This window comes from Colletotrichum phormii (assembly GCF_030913505.1).
Source record: "Colletotrichum phormii strain CBS 102054 chromosome Unknown BDP81scaffold_2, whole genome shotgun sequence".
In the NCBI taxonomy this organism is placed as follows: Eukaryota; Fungi; Ascomycota; class Sordariomycetes; order Glomerellales; family Glomerellaceae; genus Colletotrichum; species Colletotrichum phormii.
Genome location: NW_026851444.1, coordinates 28,098 through 45,595, shown reverse-complemented (window position 1 = coordinate 45,595; position 17,498 = coordinate 28,098). Strand labels below are relative to the sequence as shown.

The 17,498-nt window shown below is 52.2% G+C and overlaps 8 protein-coding genes across 8 annotated transcripts; 5 read left to right on the top strand and 3 right to left on the bottom strand.

Moving 5' to 3' along the window:
- Positions 1–16: 16 nt before the first annotated feature.
- Positions 17–868, top strand: BDP81DRAFT_445021 (uncharacterized protein; the record flags this gene model as incomplete). The annotated part of the gene is made up of 4 exons (XM_060591900.1): positions 17–445; positions 500–573; positions 628–747; positions 817–868. 4 exons carry the CDS (start codon positions 17–19, stop codon positions 866–868), a joined length of 675 nt encoding a protein of 224 aa, XP_060450150.1.
- Positions 869–1,326: 458 nt separating this feature from the next.
- BDP81DRAFT_309362 (pantothenate transporter) lies at positions 1,327–3,155 on the bottom strand (the record flags this gene model as incomplete). Its single annotated transcript, XM_060583539.1, has 7 exons — positions 1,327–1,499; positions 1,576–1,878; positions 1,944–2,120; positions 2,192–2,317; positions 2,374–2,605; positions 2,664–2,931; positions 2,986–3,155. The coding sequence occupies 7 exons, from the start codon at positions 3,153–3,155 to the stop codon at positions 1,327–1,329; spliced, it is 1,449 nt and encodes a 482-aa protein (XP_060450149.1).
- Positions 3,156–3,756: 601 nt separating this feature from the next.
- On the top strand, positions 3,757–5,005 carry BDP81DRAFT_496716 (uncharacterized protein; the record flags this gene model as incomplete). The annotated part of the gene is made up of 5 exons (XM_060595437.1): positions 3,757–3,846; positions 3,895–4,047; positions 4,083–4,282; positions 4,336–4,410; positions 4,470–5,005. The coding sequence occupies 5 exons, from the start codon at positions 3,757–3,759 to the stop codon at positions 4,999–5,001; spliced, it is 1,050 nt and encodes a 349-aa protein (XP_060450148.1). The 3' UTR covers positions 5,002–5,005.
- A 2,242-nt stretch (positions 5,006–7,247) lies between these two features.
- Positions 7,248–8,744, top strand: BDP81DRAFT_309415 (uncharacterized protein; the record flags this gene model as incomplete). Its single annotated transcript, XM_060583545.1, has 5 exons — positions 7,248–7,394; positions 7,455–7,559; positions 7,625–8,007; positions 8,062–8,126; positions 8,185–8,744. The coding sequence occupies 5 exons, from the start codon at positions 7,248–7,250 to the stop codon at positions 8,742–8,744; spliced, it is 1,260 nt and encodes a 419-aa protein (XP_060450147.1).
- A 1,202-nt stretch (positions 8,745–9,946) lies between these two features.
- On the top strand, positions 9,947–10,863 carry BDP81DRAFT_445017 (uncharacterized protein; the record flags this gene model as incomplete). The annotated part of the gene is made up of 2 exons (XM_060591899.1): positions 9,947–9,953; positions 10,196–10,863. 2 exons carry the CDS (start codon positions 9,947–9,949, stop codon positions 10,861–10,863), a joined length of 675 nt encoding a protein of 224 aa, XP_060450146.1.
- A 78-nt stretch (positions 10,864–10,941) lies between these two features.
- Positions 10,942–11,994, bottom strand: BDP81DRAFT_308077 (xylose isomerase-like TIM barrel; the record flags this gene model as incomplete). The annotated part of the gene is made up of 1 exon (XM_060583416.1): positions 10,942–11,994. The coding sequence occupies one exon, from the start codon at positions 11,992–11,994 to the stop codon at positions 10,942–10,944; it is 1,053 nt and encodes a 350-aa protein (XP_060450145.1).
- Positions 11,995–12,375: 381 nt separating this feature from the next.
- BDP81DRAFT_389278 (calcium-activated chloride channel-domain-containing protein) lies at positions 12,376–14,767 on the bottom strand (the record flags this gene model as incomplete). The annotated part of the gene is made up of 5 exons (XM_060587239.1): positions 12,376–13,539; positions 13,595–14,023; positions 14,080–14,374; positions 14,433–14,586; positions 14,668–14,767. 5 exons carry the CDS (start codon positions 14,765–14,767, stop codon positions 12,376–12,378), a joined length of 2,142 nt encoding a protein of 713 aa, XP_060450144.1.
- A 1,618-nt stretch (positions 14,768–16,385) lies between these two features.
- BDP81DRAFT_457107 (uncharacterized protein) lies at positions 16,386–17,225 on the top strand (the record flags this gene model as incomplete). The annotated part of the gene is made up of 1 exon (XM_060593246.1): positions 16,386–17,225. One exon carries the CDS (start codon positions 16,386–16,388, stop codon positions 17,223–17,225), a length of 840 nt encoding a protein of 279 aa, XP_060450143.1.
- Between the last annotated feature and the right edge of the window lie 273 nt (positions 17,226–17,498).

The window sequence follows — 17,498 nt, the reverse complement described above, 5'->3', positions numbered from 1 at the left end:
TCTCCTGGAGGCAGCAATGTGGGCCTGGATACGCATCGAAATCTTCCGGTCCGTCATGAGAAACGAAAAGCTAAACCTCGAAATAGAGCACGTCGATTTTGATCGCTCCCTCCAACCAGCAGACGATGACATCTGGGCATGGCGGATGTGTCTCCACACCGTTGACGTGCTGAATTACTGCTATGGAGACAACAAACGCCGCGAGACCTACGACCAGCTGGTATCATACGCCGCGAAGTGGATGAGGTCGGTTCCGGAGTCGTTCACGCCGGTTTTGGTGCAAGCCCCGTTGCGTGGTAGCTTCTTCCCGGAGATTCTTCTTCTGAACGATTCCGTTGTGATGGGGCTTTTGTTTTATCATGTCAACCGTATCCTCTTGACGATACACAACCCCGATGCGCAGCGCCTGGCTAAATTATCCAAGCAAGCGGCTCGGTCGATCAACGTAAGTCTGTATTTCGTAGGGTCTGCAGACTCTGTGCTCACATACAGGCTGTAGAACGAGATTTTTACCGACGTGAGAATACTTGCTGGTATGGCGGATTCGATCAGCCCATGTAACCCAGCTCACGTGTGGGTTGAAGCCCCCTCATAATTCTGGATGATGATATACTGACTCTTTCACAGATCTGCATGCATGGCAATAGTGTTGGCGGGCGACCGTTTCACATTCCAAGAAGAGCAAGAAGTCCTCTACGATTTTTTATCAAATACTGCAGATGACTTTAGCTGGGACGTATCATTGATGTAAGTTGGCGATCACCTCACTGGTCTTGGCACCAAAGCCCAGAATAGGTGGTTAACATGTTGTGGTAGCCTAGCGCACTTGAAAAAGTCATGGAATTGGCCCGAAGACATGATCTTGTAGCCTGGTTCTAGCACCTTTGGTCTATTAATCTTTCCATCATGCTTGTACATAACATTTCAACGCTGTACAAAAATGAAAAAAGCATTTGACCTAGGTTCAACGTCTTGCAATCGCCCATATCGAGGGTCCAACGGCAATTCCTCGCGAAGTAACATGCAGTACCAATCGGATGTCTTTCGCCAATCATTGAGTGGCCCCCCCCTTCGCATTGCTAAGCCTCCCAATAGAGTCTTCGTCCTTTGGTCCGTGGAATATAGTCAATGCCTACTCTCAGAGGGGTTTTTGGCTTACTTGGCCCTAAGCGGTGTCTCCACGTTTGCGACGGTCCCGTATGGGCTTTGAAAAGCGTTTCGACCGGACTCTAATCCATCATCATTGACCTCCTCCGATGCAAGCTGATCATTCTCGGACTGGAACTCAACCTCGTAAAGCTGTGCGTTGCGTTTACTGCTTGGTTGTCAGCTCTCTTCTAACGATACTTCATGTAATACTGCTCGGAATTTTACATACAAGTCTCTCTTGTAGAGGTAGTCAAGAAGTAAAATACCCGCAACAGCCAGTAACCCGAAGAGAATCAATATCTGGTAACCGTATTTATACTTGGGAGCGTCATATGTCGGAAATAGCACCACTAACGCATGTCATTAGCAACGGGACTACCTGAGATGTGCGACATCGGAGCCATCCCAGTATAGTATCAGACTCACCGGGCATCCAAGCACTGAAAGTGTAGGTAAAAATGTTTCCCGTAGCGACTAGCAATTGTCGAAGATTCGCATTCCATTGCGTGATCTCATGTCCATAGCTGATGACAATTGGCTGAGCCGCACCACCCGTGTAGCTCAGATAGAAGGCCGCGAGCAATGCCGCCTTGGGGACATTCCATATCGACAGTATAATATTCAAGACAAGAACTAGGGCCTGCACGAACACCACTGTCAACACACGACTACCCGTGGCATCTGACAGCCAGCCCACTGTGAAGGCAGCGACGATCTGCATCGCGTTTCCTGAAAGAAGAAACTGGTCAGCATTTATTGCATCGACGTTGTACTTTCGGCAATGTTTAAGGTACCTATATTCGGCAGGATGTTCGTTTTAACCACGCTATAGCCCTCAGACTTGAGGTAGAGGTTGAAGTAACCGGTACCAGAACCAGCTTCAGCCACCATGAGGTAGGGAAGAATGAAGGCCCAAAGCTGCCACGAAGTGTATATATCCTTATACCCTTGAGAGTTAACTTGGATGGTGGCTTTCGACCCATGGCTTTGACGCGATCAACGCCATATTCGCGGTCCTATCGGCCCCGTCAGCTTAGAATACACTCAAGAAAGCCCGCGAAACGACCAAGCTTACCTCTTTCGAGAGATAGAAGGCTCTGTCTGGTATTATGTGGCAAGTCAGGAAGCGCAAAGAATCCATAAAAAGCAATCGGAATTGAGATAACGCCTGCGAGCAGTCAATAACACGTTCACGCCGTGCTATAAACTTTGCCGTTTACCAACCATCCATGATGAAGAGCCACCTCCAGCCAGAAAGTCCCGCAGTCCCATTCATGCCAGTGTAAAGGCCAGCTTGGAGGTACCCACTGAACATGCCAGCAATAGCAGCAGTCTGCTCGAACAGAGCCATGCATTTCGCAAGTTGTGTTTTGCCGTACCAACTACCCAGGATGCTAGCAAAACCGTGAAAAGAACAGGACTCGAGGAGTCCTATAGAGAAGCGCAGTGCATGAAGCTACCGAGTTACGTTAGCAACCTTGAGTTCTACCTTAGTTACGATCATCTCGATCCACCGTTTCCACGTTTTTGGCGCTCGCCATGACCATTGTCAATGCAGACCACCCAAGTTCGCACGCCGGTATCCAAATAGAAGGGCGAACATACTTCAACTGGATCATCTGTGCTGGGATAGTACCCAAAATGATACCAATGTTGAAGTATGCAGTCAGGAGGTTTCTCTCGTTGCCGTAAAGGTGTAGCTCTTGCATACCGCTAACGAACGCATTGCTGTAGTTATTCTGGTCGAGGTACTTGATGAAGTATCCGAGAAGTACGTAAGAGCTGTTCTTGAAGTCAACCATGACATATTTAAATGAGGTCAAGAGGCTGACTCACAAGAGGAATGTGTCCAACTTCCGAACGTATTTCCTCTCTCGCGGGTCGTCGCCCCAGATCTTTCGTGAGATGTTTGAGAGCACCCTCCGCCTACCAAACTCGGGAGATGCAACTTGTACCCCAGGCTCCGTAGACACTACGGAGTCTTGCTTTCTGCTGTCGCTGGTCATCTTTCCAAATGATAAATGAACAGAATGCTTAGGTGACCGAGGCATGACAGACGTCTGCAGGCCTCGCCGCCCGCGATTCAAATAGCGTACCCCGTTCCTACCTGCAGCACGCCATTGCTTCTCACGGTGATGATTCTCTTCTGGGGAGGCATGCTCCTGTCTTCAGTGCAGCAAGAATCTCGGAAACTGCCCGCTGCAAGCCACACAAGAGGGATGATACATGCCGGTAAGTGCATGAGTGCCGGGTTCTCCATCGGCAATAACAAGGGCATCCGGATTTCGCAATAAGAAAAGGGGATCACTATCTCATGCGTTGACATACCAAGGGAGGCTTTATCGTTGTAAATATGTGCAACGGTGCTGCTGAAGATAAGACGCGACATGAGACGGTCTAGTTGACCAATGCGAGGTCACAGATATCATGACGAATCCCCAAGGATGATGTCGCAACGAGGAGTACAAGATCACGTGCTAGCACATCTACCCTCCAACACGGAAATAAGCACCCGCTTAGGTTTACATTAAGTTGGATGGACTTGGTGTTATTAAGTCATTCAGGGTGCGCGGATGTTATCGCAGACTGTCACTAGCCTGCATCAAAATGGCTACAGAAGTGAGCACAGAGGTTACAAAAGAGTCCAAGACGCTTCAACTTCGGACAGAAACCTCTATCAACTATGATAAGGAGAGCGTAAGTACAAACCATCATTCGTAATTGACAGATTCTGATTGCTTTCAGTACAAATATGAGAGCTACATGCCGCATTTTGTGCCCGGAACCCAGCCTCCATTGGAAGAATTCCAACATGACGACGTCGATTCGAGGGCTGATCAGGCCAAGAAGAATCTTCTAGGAACTATTGGAGTCAGCCATGAAGAAGTCATATCAGCGGTCGAGACCGAAGTCCATGCATTCAACTCAGTCAGCTGGACCCTGCCCAGCTGGACGAACTGGCACTACTTGCAGCCGAACGTGGCGTGGTGATCTTCCGAGACCAGAACATTGCAGACATCGGACCAGAGAAGCAGAAAGCCTACGGAAAGCATTTCGGTCCACTGCATGTCCATCATATGGGTGGCCAGATCAAGGATCACCCGGAACTGCTACCAGTGTACCGTGACTTCGCGTGAGTTCACCGCGAGGACGTAAACACAGATGAATGATTAACAGACAGCCTAGGGCCGGTGCTATCGATAACGAAATCAAAGACAACGTCACCAGCGTGAAGTGGCACAGTGATATGAGCTACGAGATGTAAGTCCGCTGCCAATTGTCACATGCCACCGGACTGCAACCTGACAGCGTCAAAACAGCAACGGAATGGGCACAACGACTTTCTTGCCTTTGAGCACTCCATCGTCGGGAGGTGATACTCTTTACCTCTCCACTACAGCTGCCTACTACTCTCTCTCAGAAACCTACCGGATGTTGCTTCACAGCTTGAAGGCTGTTCACTCCGGCTTCTCTCAAGCCTCGGTGAACGACCACCGCGACCGGTACATCAGAGAGCCTATCGAAACGATCCATCCAGTCGTTCGAACTCACCCCGTCACAAAGCAGCTTTCCCTCTACGTCAACCGACTGTACACAAAACGTATTGTCGGGATGAAGCAGGAAGAGAGTGTCGCCCTGCTAGGATTCTTGTTCGACCATATCGAGAGAGGCCAGGACTGGCACCTGCGGGTTCACTGGAAGCCAGGAACAGTCGTGGTCTACGACAACAGGAACACTCTGCACTCCGCGCTGCGAGACTTCAGGGTAGAAGAGGGGACAACTAGGCGGCATATGTTGCGGATCACGCCGCAAGCGGAGAGGCCGTACTTCGAGGAGTCACAAGGCTCGTAGTGACAGCCCTACCATACTAGTATATGGCCAGGATAGTTTTCAAAGTCTATCGACGTCTATCCTAATGTTTCACTCCACTATGTGCTTCTTGGTAATGCTAGAGTCTTAGAGCATGCTAGCCTGCCAAGAAACAGCTGTTCCCGCTGCATGCAGGTGTACACTTCGCGAGGCCTTCCTCCACATTATCTGGGCGCCGACGGGATACACACCAACGTCCCTGCTCTCCCCGACTCAACGGTGACAGGATGAGAACCGTGACTTGCTGCGAATAAAGCTTTTATTGTCCTATCAACCGTGCATAAGGATCCGATCTAAGGTCTGTTACATAAGGGATCATTTCCGGTCTCCTTCCAGACCCATACTGCAAGCAAACTATCGCCAGACCCGTCATCCGTCCGTCATCCGAGTACCTGGTGGGCCTGGGTCTTGGTAACAGGGATTCATGGGTCCACAGGTCTCACTCAAGGGCCGTCTGGATGTTTTGTTTCCTGGCTTGTGCACATGGCAAAGAATCTGCCGATGAACCCACGTCGGGAGGATGCCGCAGGCGCGCAGCGACGGATCGGCCAGAAGCCAAGACGGTCTAGCGAGCATACCATTGACCATTGAGCCCTTTGACCTGATCCTTCAAGCCTATGGTTTCCACAAGAACAACAGTAAAGAGTCTGAGGTAGATGTCTTACATATCGAATCATAGGCCGGAACAGGAAAGCAGAATCGCTGGGGAAACATGCTCACAACGTCCTGAAATAGGACGTAGCTGCCAACGTGAAAGAGGGGGCTGGCGTTGAAACGTTGGAGAAGTTCGGGCTTGTGGCGCCCTAGAACAAGACGTGAAGGGTGTCTCGGTTCCCCTGGGCTATTAATTAAAGCCGTCGCATTCTTGATCATAGCCACACTGTTTTATGTCTCGCGGTAGTGCCTCGTGAGTGATTTTAGAGTTGTAGCTACCGAACTCTCAATCTGACAAGTGACAGGGGCTGCCTTTGGGCAGATGTTGTCTCTTGGCATCTTGAGAGGACTGGGTGATTGATCCATATGTTCAAGGAAGGGCTTGGGTGCCCATGACTGGGTCGTATAGCGGAATTCCGGACCATGGCCCGGCACACATCCCCGGGCCGATCACCCTCGCTAAAGGGGGTTAGATCGGAGGGATCCCGACAACAAAGTCAGGTTTGCTGCCGCTGACCTAATGAAATTACTCGTGTCTCGTGAATCCAGAGAACTACTGAGTTTGTTTCAAGGATTGTCCTCAGCCACTGGAACGACCTACAGCAGCGAAACAACAAGCCATGAAAGAAAGCCGCTAAACACCAAGCTAGACGCACGCGAGATGCCTGGGCACAGCCACCATTTCGGACGTGGCGTGTCAGAACGGTAATTGTGGCAGGTGCAGGTGGGTCACGTGAGGCAGCTCCTTCACATCTCGGAGCTGCCCCACCTACACCTTGCCCAGATATCCAGCCCAGCCAGCGCTCAGCTTTTCCCATCATCATCATCAGATCCAATACAGTAGTATTGCCTCCACAGTAATAGATCAGTTCTAGCGCTCCTTCGAGAAATCAAGCCACAGTTATACCACTGGCCAGCCTCTTCGTCCGTTCACCGGAGCCCGTGTCTAAAGAAGGACTGGTGACAGACGCTCTAGAGCTTGACTTAACGCGGATGAGGCATTCCTCCCGCCGCCATCCCGAGTCCGTCGCCGGATCTGGACATCGTCCTCGAGGTAAAACTTCACAGAGGCTCGGAGCTGGCTGCTCGGCTACGTTGACTTACCTCATCGCAGACGATCCCCAACTTCAATGTCCTTTGAAGCTAGAGCCTAGGAGAGCTCCGGTGGGGTCAGGGCAGAAACTTTCCTTCTCTTGATTCTTCAGGAAGAGATGGGCGGCGCATACCGAGCTCTCCGGACGCACGACCCGACACCGTCGACTGAAGGCTTCGGATTGAACTCTGAAGTTGGAAACGCGACACAAGGAGACCCATCTGCCCCTGGCGTTAGCACCCGGTGCACGGCAACGATGGTGTCTAGTGTTTTCTGCAGCCCGTATCAGGCTTTTCATTTTCGTACTTGTTTAGGGATGGGGAATTATAAAGAATCGTACGACCTTACCTGCCTCCCCCCCCTCTCCCCACGATCCCCATAAACCTTGCATCTCTTCAAGTGGGAACTGGGAGGGCCTGCTCCAAAGAAAGGACCCCCGGTTGATATTCAAACTTGAGATCTACGAGTCAACATGGCACCCATGATTGAGAACCGCGGCCCTGAGCTCCTAGGCGTCAACATCTTTTTCGTCTCGGCGGCGGTGTTGGCCACTGCGTTGCGATGCTACATCCGGGCTGGCTTGGTCAAGGCTTTTGGAACGGATGACTGGCTCATGGTCCTGGCTTTGGTATGCATTACTCGGCTTGCATGATGCTTCTGTGAGAAAACTTGACTAACTCCATTAAAGGCCTGCTTCATATGCTACTCGACCTTCTCGATACTCGGCGTCCACTATGGCACCGGCAGGCACTTCGCGGACATAGAAGATGACCATATCACTAAAGCACTCGAGGTCAGCAACCAATCCAAGACGATACGTTTTCGACTGGTAACAAGGGTACTGACACGATCTCATAGTGCTGGTGGTTCTGCTACCTCTTCTACTCCCTAAGCATGATCGTCTCAAAGATGTCCATCGGATTCTTCCTCTTGCGAATCACGACCCGAAGACTCCACAGCTGGATCGTCTACATGGCCATGATGTTCACAGTCCTGGCTGGAATCGTCTTCTTCTTCGTGACGCTGTTCCAGTGCCATCGGATCTCGTTCTTCTGGAACAAGAGCCAGCCGGGAAGCTGCATCGATGTCAACATTGTCATTGCCTTGGCATACTTGTACAGTGCCTTCAGTGTCATATCCGATTTGACATTTGCCATTCTCCCAGCCTTTCTGGTTTGGAATCTCCAAATGCGGAAGAAGACGAAGTTCGCTTTGATTCCATTGTTAATCATGGGTTGCGTGTGAGTACAAAAATATCCCATTGGCAGAATGAACGAACCTGACCATTCCACCAGTGCTAGCTCAGCTGTCTTGGTTCGCTTCGGATACCTCATGGGCCTCAAAGATGCCGACTTCCTATGTGAGTCAATCATCCCAAGCCATCTCTTTACAGGAACAATAAACTGACTATAATCCAGGGTCCACCCTTGACATCGCCATCTGGTCATCCGTAGAACAAGGCCTTGCCAATACCGCCGGTAGCCTCGCGACGCTTCGCCCGCTTCTCAAAGCCATCGGCTTCAAGCTAGGAATGTCCTCAGACCCATACTCGCATCGTGTCACCGACGACGCAGCTCGTCGGCCGTCAGCCTTCGCTACCACAACATTTGCGAAGTCCAGCAGCGGTCCTCCGCAGTCGGGCCACGAGGATGTCTACAACATGTCATACTTCCCCTGTAAATGCTGCGGCACTTTCAAGTGTCAAAAGAGGCAGAGCGAGGCGACTTCGGGAAAGAGGTCGAGTATGGGCTTCTCGGCGAGAGCAAGCAAAGGTTATGCCGGTGCCTTGTCACAAATCAAGAGCGTTAGCGAGACTGGCAGTGAGGAAGAGTTGACATATGGGGGGAGGTCAACAAGGGAGGCGTCGCACGACAACGAGAGGGTGGTGCCGCAGAGCTTCCTTATCATTGATGAGCAGAAGGACTCATTAGTTGGATGTTTCCGACGTGACGGCCGAAAAACATTAGTAGAATCATAATACCCTTTTTGAGTACCTCGGCAATGATACATGGAACAAGTTCGGCTATTTTGACTGTGTACGGTGTGCCAGTCCCAGCTGAGCCTGCTAGTATCTGCCAGCGCTTGTGTCTCTGACAATTGACTCCAGCCCGGTCATACTCGACTAATCTTGTAGTGAAGTGTTCGATCTTCTGGGCTGTAGATGGTTGGTTGGTTGGACCGGGCAGGTGATGTGAGTCGATTGCTGACGGCGGTATCGTAGCGGGCGTAGGCCCATTGGTCACAGTCGAAGGTCTCTTGCACTGGCATACAGTCAAATTAGCCAGACTCACCAAGACTAATTGTTCTCTACTAGTAATGATTTCCACGCGCGATGGACCGGGGGAAGGCTGCACATTCATAGATGCTCTCTGGCAGGGGCTAGGTATATGAAGGTCGAGATCAAAAAGCAGCTCTTCACTTGTAAGGCATCCTAGTAAAAGCATGACATCGCTTTTGAATAGCAATCAAACCTCGATTGGTCACTTTGAATAGTCCTTATGAGGTTGATCGAGCGAGGAAGCTGAAGTGAGTGAAGGGGGAACCATACTCTGAACGCCACCGCTTCACCGCAGCAACGATTACAGGCAGACTCGCTAGATGAGATGAATGTGAAATGAGATTTGAGGCTAACCACACCCATCCCCAAGCCAGCCTTAACACAGGGTCTTGCAACATCGCGAAGCAGGAGTGAGTTAATTCTACCCCGTCGTTGGTAGCTACGGGCCTGCCGATTCCGATTTCCATGGCTGAAGGGACTTTTCAATGCGCGATTGGAGACGTGATGCCCTTCGCGATCGCGGGGTAATGGCGGGGTCGGCACGCTCCCGATTCGCGCTCCTCTGAAAAGCTCAGAGGCTTCACTTGTCAACTCCAGACAGAATACAGACACGTGAGATTTGGTCAAGCACTTTCGCATCAAGAAGCGAGGATACCTATGGAGAGATTGACATTCCGTGGTTTGCCAATCGTAGCTTGTGGCAATTAGAGGAGCACCGATCTTGGTCTTCACAACTCAATTGACAGATATGACGAATGTTCATGTGTATGCACATGCTAGCACAGCGCTTGGCCTCGAAGTGAGCCAAAGGTTCCTGTGGTAGATTCCAATGATGCGGGAGTCAGATGGATGCCATGTGAATGATGGATATCCCCTCAGTCATTCAAAGTTGAAGTTTCAACATGTCGCGTAAGGTTTTGGAATAAGAAAGTCTGCAGAATCGCGACTCACCTTAGGTAAGCCGCACTACGGCGTGCTAATCCCTGCTGTGATGTGATTGACTCTTATCCTTCGATGCCAACATGAACGCGCTTGCAATTCCCTTGACTCACTCATAACGCGTCAAGAAAGTGAAAAACACCACCAAAACCTTACTCATAAACACATGATCCAACGCACCGACATATAACCAAGATAAAAAATGCCTGCAGTAAATCTAGCCAGACTCCCGCTGGGCGAACAACTCACCCTCGTCCGCCAAGTCCTCGAAACGAACAAAACCCTCCTCAAAGTCCTCTCCCTCGCCACAACCCTCAACCTCCCAAGCTGGTACCTCGCAGGCGGCGCCGTCTCCCAAACAATCTGGAATTACACTTCCTCGCTCCCGCCCACAACAGGCATCTCAGATTACGACCTCGTCTACCACGACGACTCGGACCTCTCCTACGAGGCCGAAGATGCTGTGATCCGTCGCGGGCGCGAGTTGTTCGCGGGTATCCCTGGCGAAAAGGTGGAGATCCGGAACCAAGCGCGGGTGCACCTGTGGTATGAGGAGAAGTTCGGGGCGCCTTGTCCGGCGCACGAGTCGACCGAGGCCGGGATCGATACGTGGATCACGACGAGCGCGATGATTGGGGTGCGGGTTGAGGGGGACGGGGCGTGGAGGGTTTATGCGCCGAGGGGGTTGTCTGAGCATTTTGCCATGATTGTGAGGCCGAATCCAATGGTTGGGGTTCAAGAGGCGTATGAGACCAAGGCGAAGAGGTGGATGGGAATTTGGAAGGATTTGAAGGTGATGCCGTGGACGGAGAGTGAGACGCCTATGAGATTTGACGAACTCGAGAAGAAGCTCGAGGAGAGGGAAAATGAGACGGCGTAGGTCTTGACTTGAAGCGTTGAGCTGATTGAGCGTTTTCACTCGTGTATTGCTGTATTATTATCACTCCGTCCTTAAAAGTTAGAAGCCACTCCGATCGACAATCATCTCTCCCAGCATCTTCACAACACCGTCCCTCCCTTTCCTAGCGTATTGAGGCAGATCATCACCATACTTCTCCTCAAACTTCCCGTCAAATACTTCGACAGACAACCATCCCCTAAAGCCTGTGCTCATGACAGCCTCCAAGAACTGCAAGATGGGCAGATACCCGCCATCAAACGGTAGCGGTCTATGATCATGGCTCCAACGCCCCCTAGGTCTCAACCCACTCTGATCAGGCTCTTTGCTCAAAGGCGGGGAGACCCTGTACGCATCACTGATCTGTAGAAAGTAGATCTTCTCCGGTGGAACCGTCTTCGCTAATTCCTGCAACGAGATCTCATACGACACCGTGAGCTCTCTCTCACCAACGCCACCCGTCTCAATGCGCCCAGATTCAGTCGTCGGGTCTCCCCATTCTCCGCCTGCCGACTGGAAAGTATCCAAACAAAGTCCCAAATTAGGCCGATTAGCAAGCTGCACAACTTTCCACACATCCTTCCACGAAGGCGCATGCGTAGCCCAGCACCAATTTTCATACGCGATCCTGAAGCCCCTCGTCGCAAGAAGATCCGCCAGTTCTGCAAGGTCGGCAACAAGATCTCCAATAGACGACGTGATTTCTGGCGAATCCGACGATCCGACCTGTAGCATGTCCGTCCCCACGGCGCTCATGATCTCCATCCACCCCCTCGCGCGCTCAAATGCCTCTTCTCGCTGCTTACTATCCTTCGGCCACCCTTCAAAGTTTTCAAAGGGCTGTAGGACCATGATTTGGAGGTTGAGCTGCGCACATAAATCGCGGATGAGTGTGCCGGCTTCGCAGAGGGAGGGGTAGTCGTCGGCTGCGATGTCGCCATTGTTGAGGTGTCGCGTGGCGAAGGACTGGAGGTTCGGGAAGGAGAGTTCGATGCCGTTGAAGCCGGCGGCGGATATTGCTGCCAGCTTGTCTTCGAGGGTGTGTCGGGGGAGGCCGATTGAGCATGAGGCGAAGGAGATCGGGTTGTTGAAGGGAGATGTGATTTTGGACATTTTGGGCGAGTAGTGATCTGTCTTGGGTCTCGATGATATTAACTTCAGAGATTGATCGATATGCTTGCGAAAGGACCTGCTTGTTAGTCTTGCGATCGCGGCTCGAAGGTGAGGTTGAGGCTGCGGTGATGGCGTGAGTGCGATCCGATGATGTCAGTGCTGTGATGTGATGTCAAAGACATGTCACTATATCACTTCATCCAATCTCCACTTAGCTCCAGTCACCTAGCTTCAGTCGCGACTCGAGGAGTAGGGGGACGGAGGGATGATGTATCGCAATCTATTGGCATGGTGTTCATGCTCTAACTTTTACCCCTCTAATGAAACAAAACGCCGGTTTTCTGTTGATGATCTGACCCGCGAAACAAAACAGGTAACCTACTAGTCAATCTTCGGCTGCCCGTTCTTCAACACTTCGGCCCTCTTGACCGACTGAATCAGACCAATTCCCACCGCGGCACTCGCACCATCATCAATCTGCGTCGTCCAGAACGACTCCTGTCCCATCGCCCGAATCGACTTACGCCTCTCGCGCTCAGCGACAGACAGCATCAGCCCAGCCTGCTTGTTGGCCTCCATCTCCTCGAGGTGCTTCACGCGCGTCGCATATCGCTGGTGTCGCTGCTTACGAATCTGTTCCGACCCGATGCTCTCCAGACAGAATCGAACGACCGACCGCAAGCCGAGGAAGACGTGCTCGCTGATGAAGATGGTGATGGGTAGTGCCCACCACGCTCCGCCACCGATGCTGTTTGCGCCGAAGAGGTGCACGATGGCGCCGGTCGAGAGACTGCCAGCCCAGGTGAGGAAGTCGAGGGAGTTGATCCACGGGCCGATGCCGTCGGTGCGTACGGGGGGCGGGCGCCGATGTTCCATGCAGATCTTGAGGAAGTCGGTGCGTAGCTCGACGATGTTATTGATGAGGAAGCCGATTGGGATGAGGGGCCAGACGGGAGAGAAGAGGGCGAGGTAACCGAACTGGAGGACGATCTCGGCGATGTCGTCCTGAACATTGTACTTTTCCAAGGTGGCCTGGTTTCGTGCGCTGCGGAGGAACCTAGCTTCCTCGGGGGCGTCCTTGACGATGGACATGAGCATCGTGTCCTTGGAGTGCGACCGCTTGTACTCGCGGTAGATGCCTTGCGCCTTGTGCTTGAGAACGGGCATAATGTTCTCGTCGAAGAATCCGGAAATCTGGCCGGTAACGACGAGTGCGATGACCTCGTCACGAAGTCGATCCGAGTCGACGTGGAAGCTGAGGTCGTCGTCCATGTACTTTTGGCCAATGGCACCGAGGAAGCCCTTTGTCATACCCTCGAGCCAGGGGACAAACGTGTCGCCAAAGGGGACGTAGATGAAGGCTGTGATGAGAATCGGAAGGTAGTTTGTGATGATGTTGAGAACGAAGATCTTCTGCGTGAGGGACATTTCGTGGTAATCGGCCGTTCGGTGGTTTTCGTAGTTCGTGAGCATCGTGGCGACTTCTTCAAGGCCGCTGCTGATGTATGGCAGAGCAACGGCAAGCAAACAGGTCGGAACGTATTCCTGCCCATGGTAAGCAATTCATCTGAAGCACCGAAGGATCATCTAAAGGACTTACAATCATGCTCTTGTAAGGACCATCGTAGCCTTCTGAAATGAGCACCTCGATAGCAAACACGGCAATGATGATTGCACCCAGTGCCAGAGCCGAAATCAAGACAAAGGGAATTTGGAGCAGCTGGCGGGAGACCTGCTTCCACTTGGGAAAGTAATGCTTCTCCTGGCCGGCCTCGTCCTTGATAATCTTGTCGTACTTGAACTGCGGCCTGTTGACCTTGACCTTGCCGATTCCTTGCACATTCCACCGGATGCTGAGGTCGACTTCCTGGATCTTCCAGTACTCTAGGAAGATGGTGCACCAGACGCAGGTCGCGATGGCGTAGGTGAGGGAGTACTTTGAAAAGTACATCCATGCAATGACGCCGGTGATTGCGGGGAAGGTGAGGAAGAGAAGGTAGGTCTGGATGAAGGCGAAGTAGAATGCGACCTAAGCAGATATTATTAGACGGCATGGCGGGGGGAGGGCAGGATGGCGGAGCTCACCTTGGTTCCCCAGAGGTCGCGGATGGAATCAATGTCGTCCGGCGTCAGGAATAGTCGTTTGCTGAGATGCTTCATGAGGGATTGATTCGTCTCCTCGTTGTGAAGGGGGAAGATGGCCTTGACATTCGTCCACTTGCCCGTCTCGGGGGTGATTCCAGCGCCACCAAGAGACTTGGGCCAGTTGACGAGATGGTAAACTGAGAGGATGTCCTCGGCCTCAAAAGAACCATCGACAACGGTGGTCTTTGTGCCGCCGGGGTGTTCGGGGATGATGCCATAGAGCCAGTCCTTCACTCTACGGGGATGTCAGCCTAGGCTTTGAGCCGACTGTAATGATGGTTGGTCCAACTGACCTCGACTTATAGACGGTGTTTCCAAGAAGCTCTCGAGGAGCCTTGACAAAGATAAGAAGGGTCTGATCGTAGCCGGCCCTTACTTCCGTCTGGAGACCAGCAGACTCGAGTTCATTAAGGAGGGTGGTGAGCTCCTTGACGGAGGTCTCAGAATCTGGGGCACAGTCAGTCGGCCAGCCCCATTCCAACGACAATTCCCGATCATGAATGGAAAAAGAGTGAGAATTTGACATACCGACTTCACTGAAGTCGTAGGCGACAACATACTTGTCGTTGTAAGACTGCGGCTTGTGGGGAAGCTTTGCCAAGGGGTCTGTCACCCCTAGTTTCTCCATTATGCCCATCGTCCTTCTAGAAGACCTCGCGGAGCGCGAGGGGGGGAAGGCGTGATTATGTAGGGTAGAAGGAACAAGAATGGAAGCTCGGCACCGCCAACGTGAAGAACGTCTCCAGAGCTCCACGCGCTGGGGCGGGACAAATTTGAACAAATCGAACAAATCGAGGAACCGAAGTTGATGAACCAGAGGGGGCCCCTCCGTAGTTCGCCAAGGAGAATAGAATGAGAAGCGGTGGGATGGGCAAAAGATTCGGAGAAGAGACCCAGTTTAGGTGTGACCCAGCACGTTGGATCCCACAGATCCGTCCGAAGGGCTGAAGGAGCGTGGTAGGGCCGAGAGTGACATCCCAGACGACCAACCAGTGAATACCTCTTTTGTCCAGTCCTTCACCTTTGTGTGGTGTGTGGTTGGTGTGGTGGTGTGTATGACGTGTGACGTGTGACAATGACAACCGCCGCACGTAGGTCGAGACTCGGGCCACAAGGAGAGGAAGTGAAAAGAAAGAACAGATTTGCAGGAGATCGAAACTTCAGCCCTGGGCGGAACAAGAGTAAGACGGACGACGGAATATACGGCCAGGGCCCAGGGGCAAGAAAGAGAAGGGGGAATTGTGGCCCTGGCTCCAGATTTCACCCCCTTTCAAACTCAACCACTTTGGAAAATTCGCCCTGCCAGGCCAGGCTTCCCTGGGCTTCCCAGGCAGAGGCTTCTCTCGCCTGGAACATCGGCAGCCCATGCGTCCCGCGATGTCTCTCTTTGGCTGACGCTGAACCGCCAAAGGGCCAGTAACGCGTCAGCGGCCCCGCTCGCCCAGAGTTAACGCTGCCGCAGAGCCGCGAGCAGGGGAGTCGGAGCTCTTGGGGTCCTGCTTTACACTGATGCAGTAAGGTGGCCAACTTGGTCGAAGGGAAGATCCCTAGTCCGGCACTTCGGCTCATGCTTGGTCCTTACTTACGTAAGGCTGGCTCCGAGGTCACGTGCGACGTGGACTAGATCAGCTATAATTAGAACATCCCGGGAATGGATGTAGTATATTCCGAGACAAGGGACTGCGGAGGCTGCGGAGCCCGGGTCCGAAGTGTCTCTTCCCGTCCCTTTCCATCCCCTCTGCCTTCCTTTCTGTCGTCATTACCTCTCATGAATGAGCCCATATCAACTTGAGTGCAGCTTACCTACATGATTCTGAAAGAGGTAACAAGCGAGGACGACATCTGGGGGGTGTAAGCAATGGGGTGGCCCGCAAGGAAGGACAATAACCGGACTGTCGGAGTGACCTTGAGGACCCATCTATGACCTTCAACATCACATGTTTACAGCCAAGAGCTTCGAAGCTACCTCACGTTAGGTCATAGCTATGGATAGCTGCATATCAGAAGCTGTAGGCGGATTTTGCGGAGTTAGAAAGCTTCTTTTGCATGAACTCAAAGATGCCATTTCAATTGAGCCAATCAGACAGCGCATAGGTTGCGGACTTAGGGGAGCTTGAATTGTTTTCGGAATCGGCCTAACACCTGACCGAGCCAAGCTCAGCTTTTGATAAGGAGCTTGAATTCCTCAACGACATCATCCGACTCAAAAAATCAACCTCTTGTCCACTCTCGCATCACAGAAAACCATGGCTACACGATCATTAGTCGTGGGAGGAACGGGTGGCATTGGCTACGCCATTGCCTGCCGCCTGGCCGCTGCCTCGGCATCCTCGCAAGTGACCATCAGCGGCCGCACCGAGCCCAAGGACATCCCCCATCCCAACATCAAGTTCCGCGCCTTGGATGCATCTTCCATGCGCTCCATCAAGAGATACACAGATGACTACAAATCACTCCAAGACCCGCAACTCGACCTACTCGTCCTCACGCAGGGCATCCTTACCATGGCAGGCCGGACCGAAACGTCTGAGGGAATCGACCGCAAGATGGCCCTCCACTACTACGGCAGGCAGCTTCTCATCCGCGAACTGAGCCCCATTCTAAAGAACGACGCCAAAGTCCTCATCGTCCTCGACAGCATCCGCGGAAGCCCGACAAAGCTGATTTGGGACGACTTGGACCTGAAGAAGAACTTTAGCCTGCAAAACGCAGCGAACCATTGCCTGTCCATGACGGACGCCATGATTCAGGCGTATGCGGCTGAGAACAAGGCCAAGAAGCAGCACTTCATCCACGCATACCCGGGCCTCGTGCAGACCAACATTTTCCACACCATGCCGTGGTATCTCCGGGTTGGGACAAAACTCCTGACGAATGTGATGGGTGTACCGGCTGATACTTGCGCCGAGGGACTTCTGAAGGGAGTGAACGAGACCTCGGAGAAGGACGGTGCATCCTGGAGCTGTATCGATCAGAACGGTAAGGTGGTTAAAAACAAGGCTATTTTCACTGAGGAGGATCTGCAAAAGGTCAAAGATCACACCTGGAAGACGATTGATGAGGCGCTTGCAATGTCCAGCGAGTAAAGTGAGGGTAGCCGGCGTGCACTTGTAAGATTCGAGTTTGACCTGTATTTTCGATACCAAAGAATCAAGAGCCCACTTTGCGGCTCTTTAGAACTCAAACCAGGGACGAAATCATCATCGTTTGTGAGATCTCAATCCACACTACTTACATCTCATCAAATACCGCGTAGACGGGTGTCAGATTTGCCATCCCCCAAACCCGGAGCTCGATCCCTACCGACCCGAAGAATCGCATGGCCGAGTCCGGTGAACAAGATGATTGATGGGAGAACA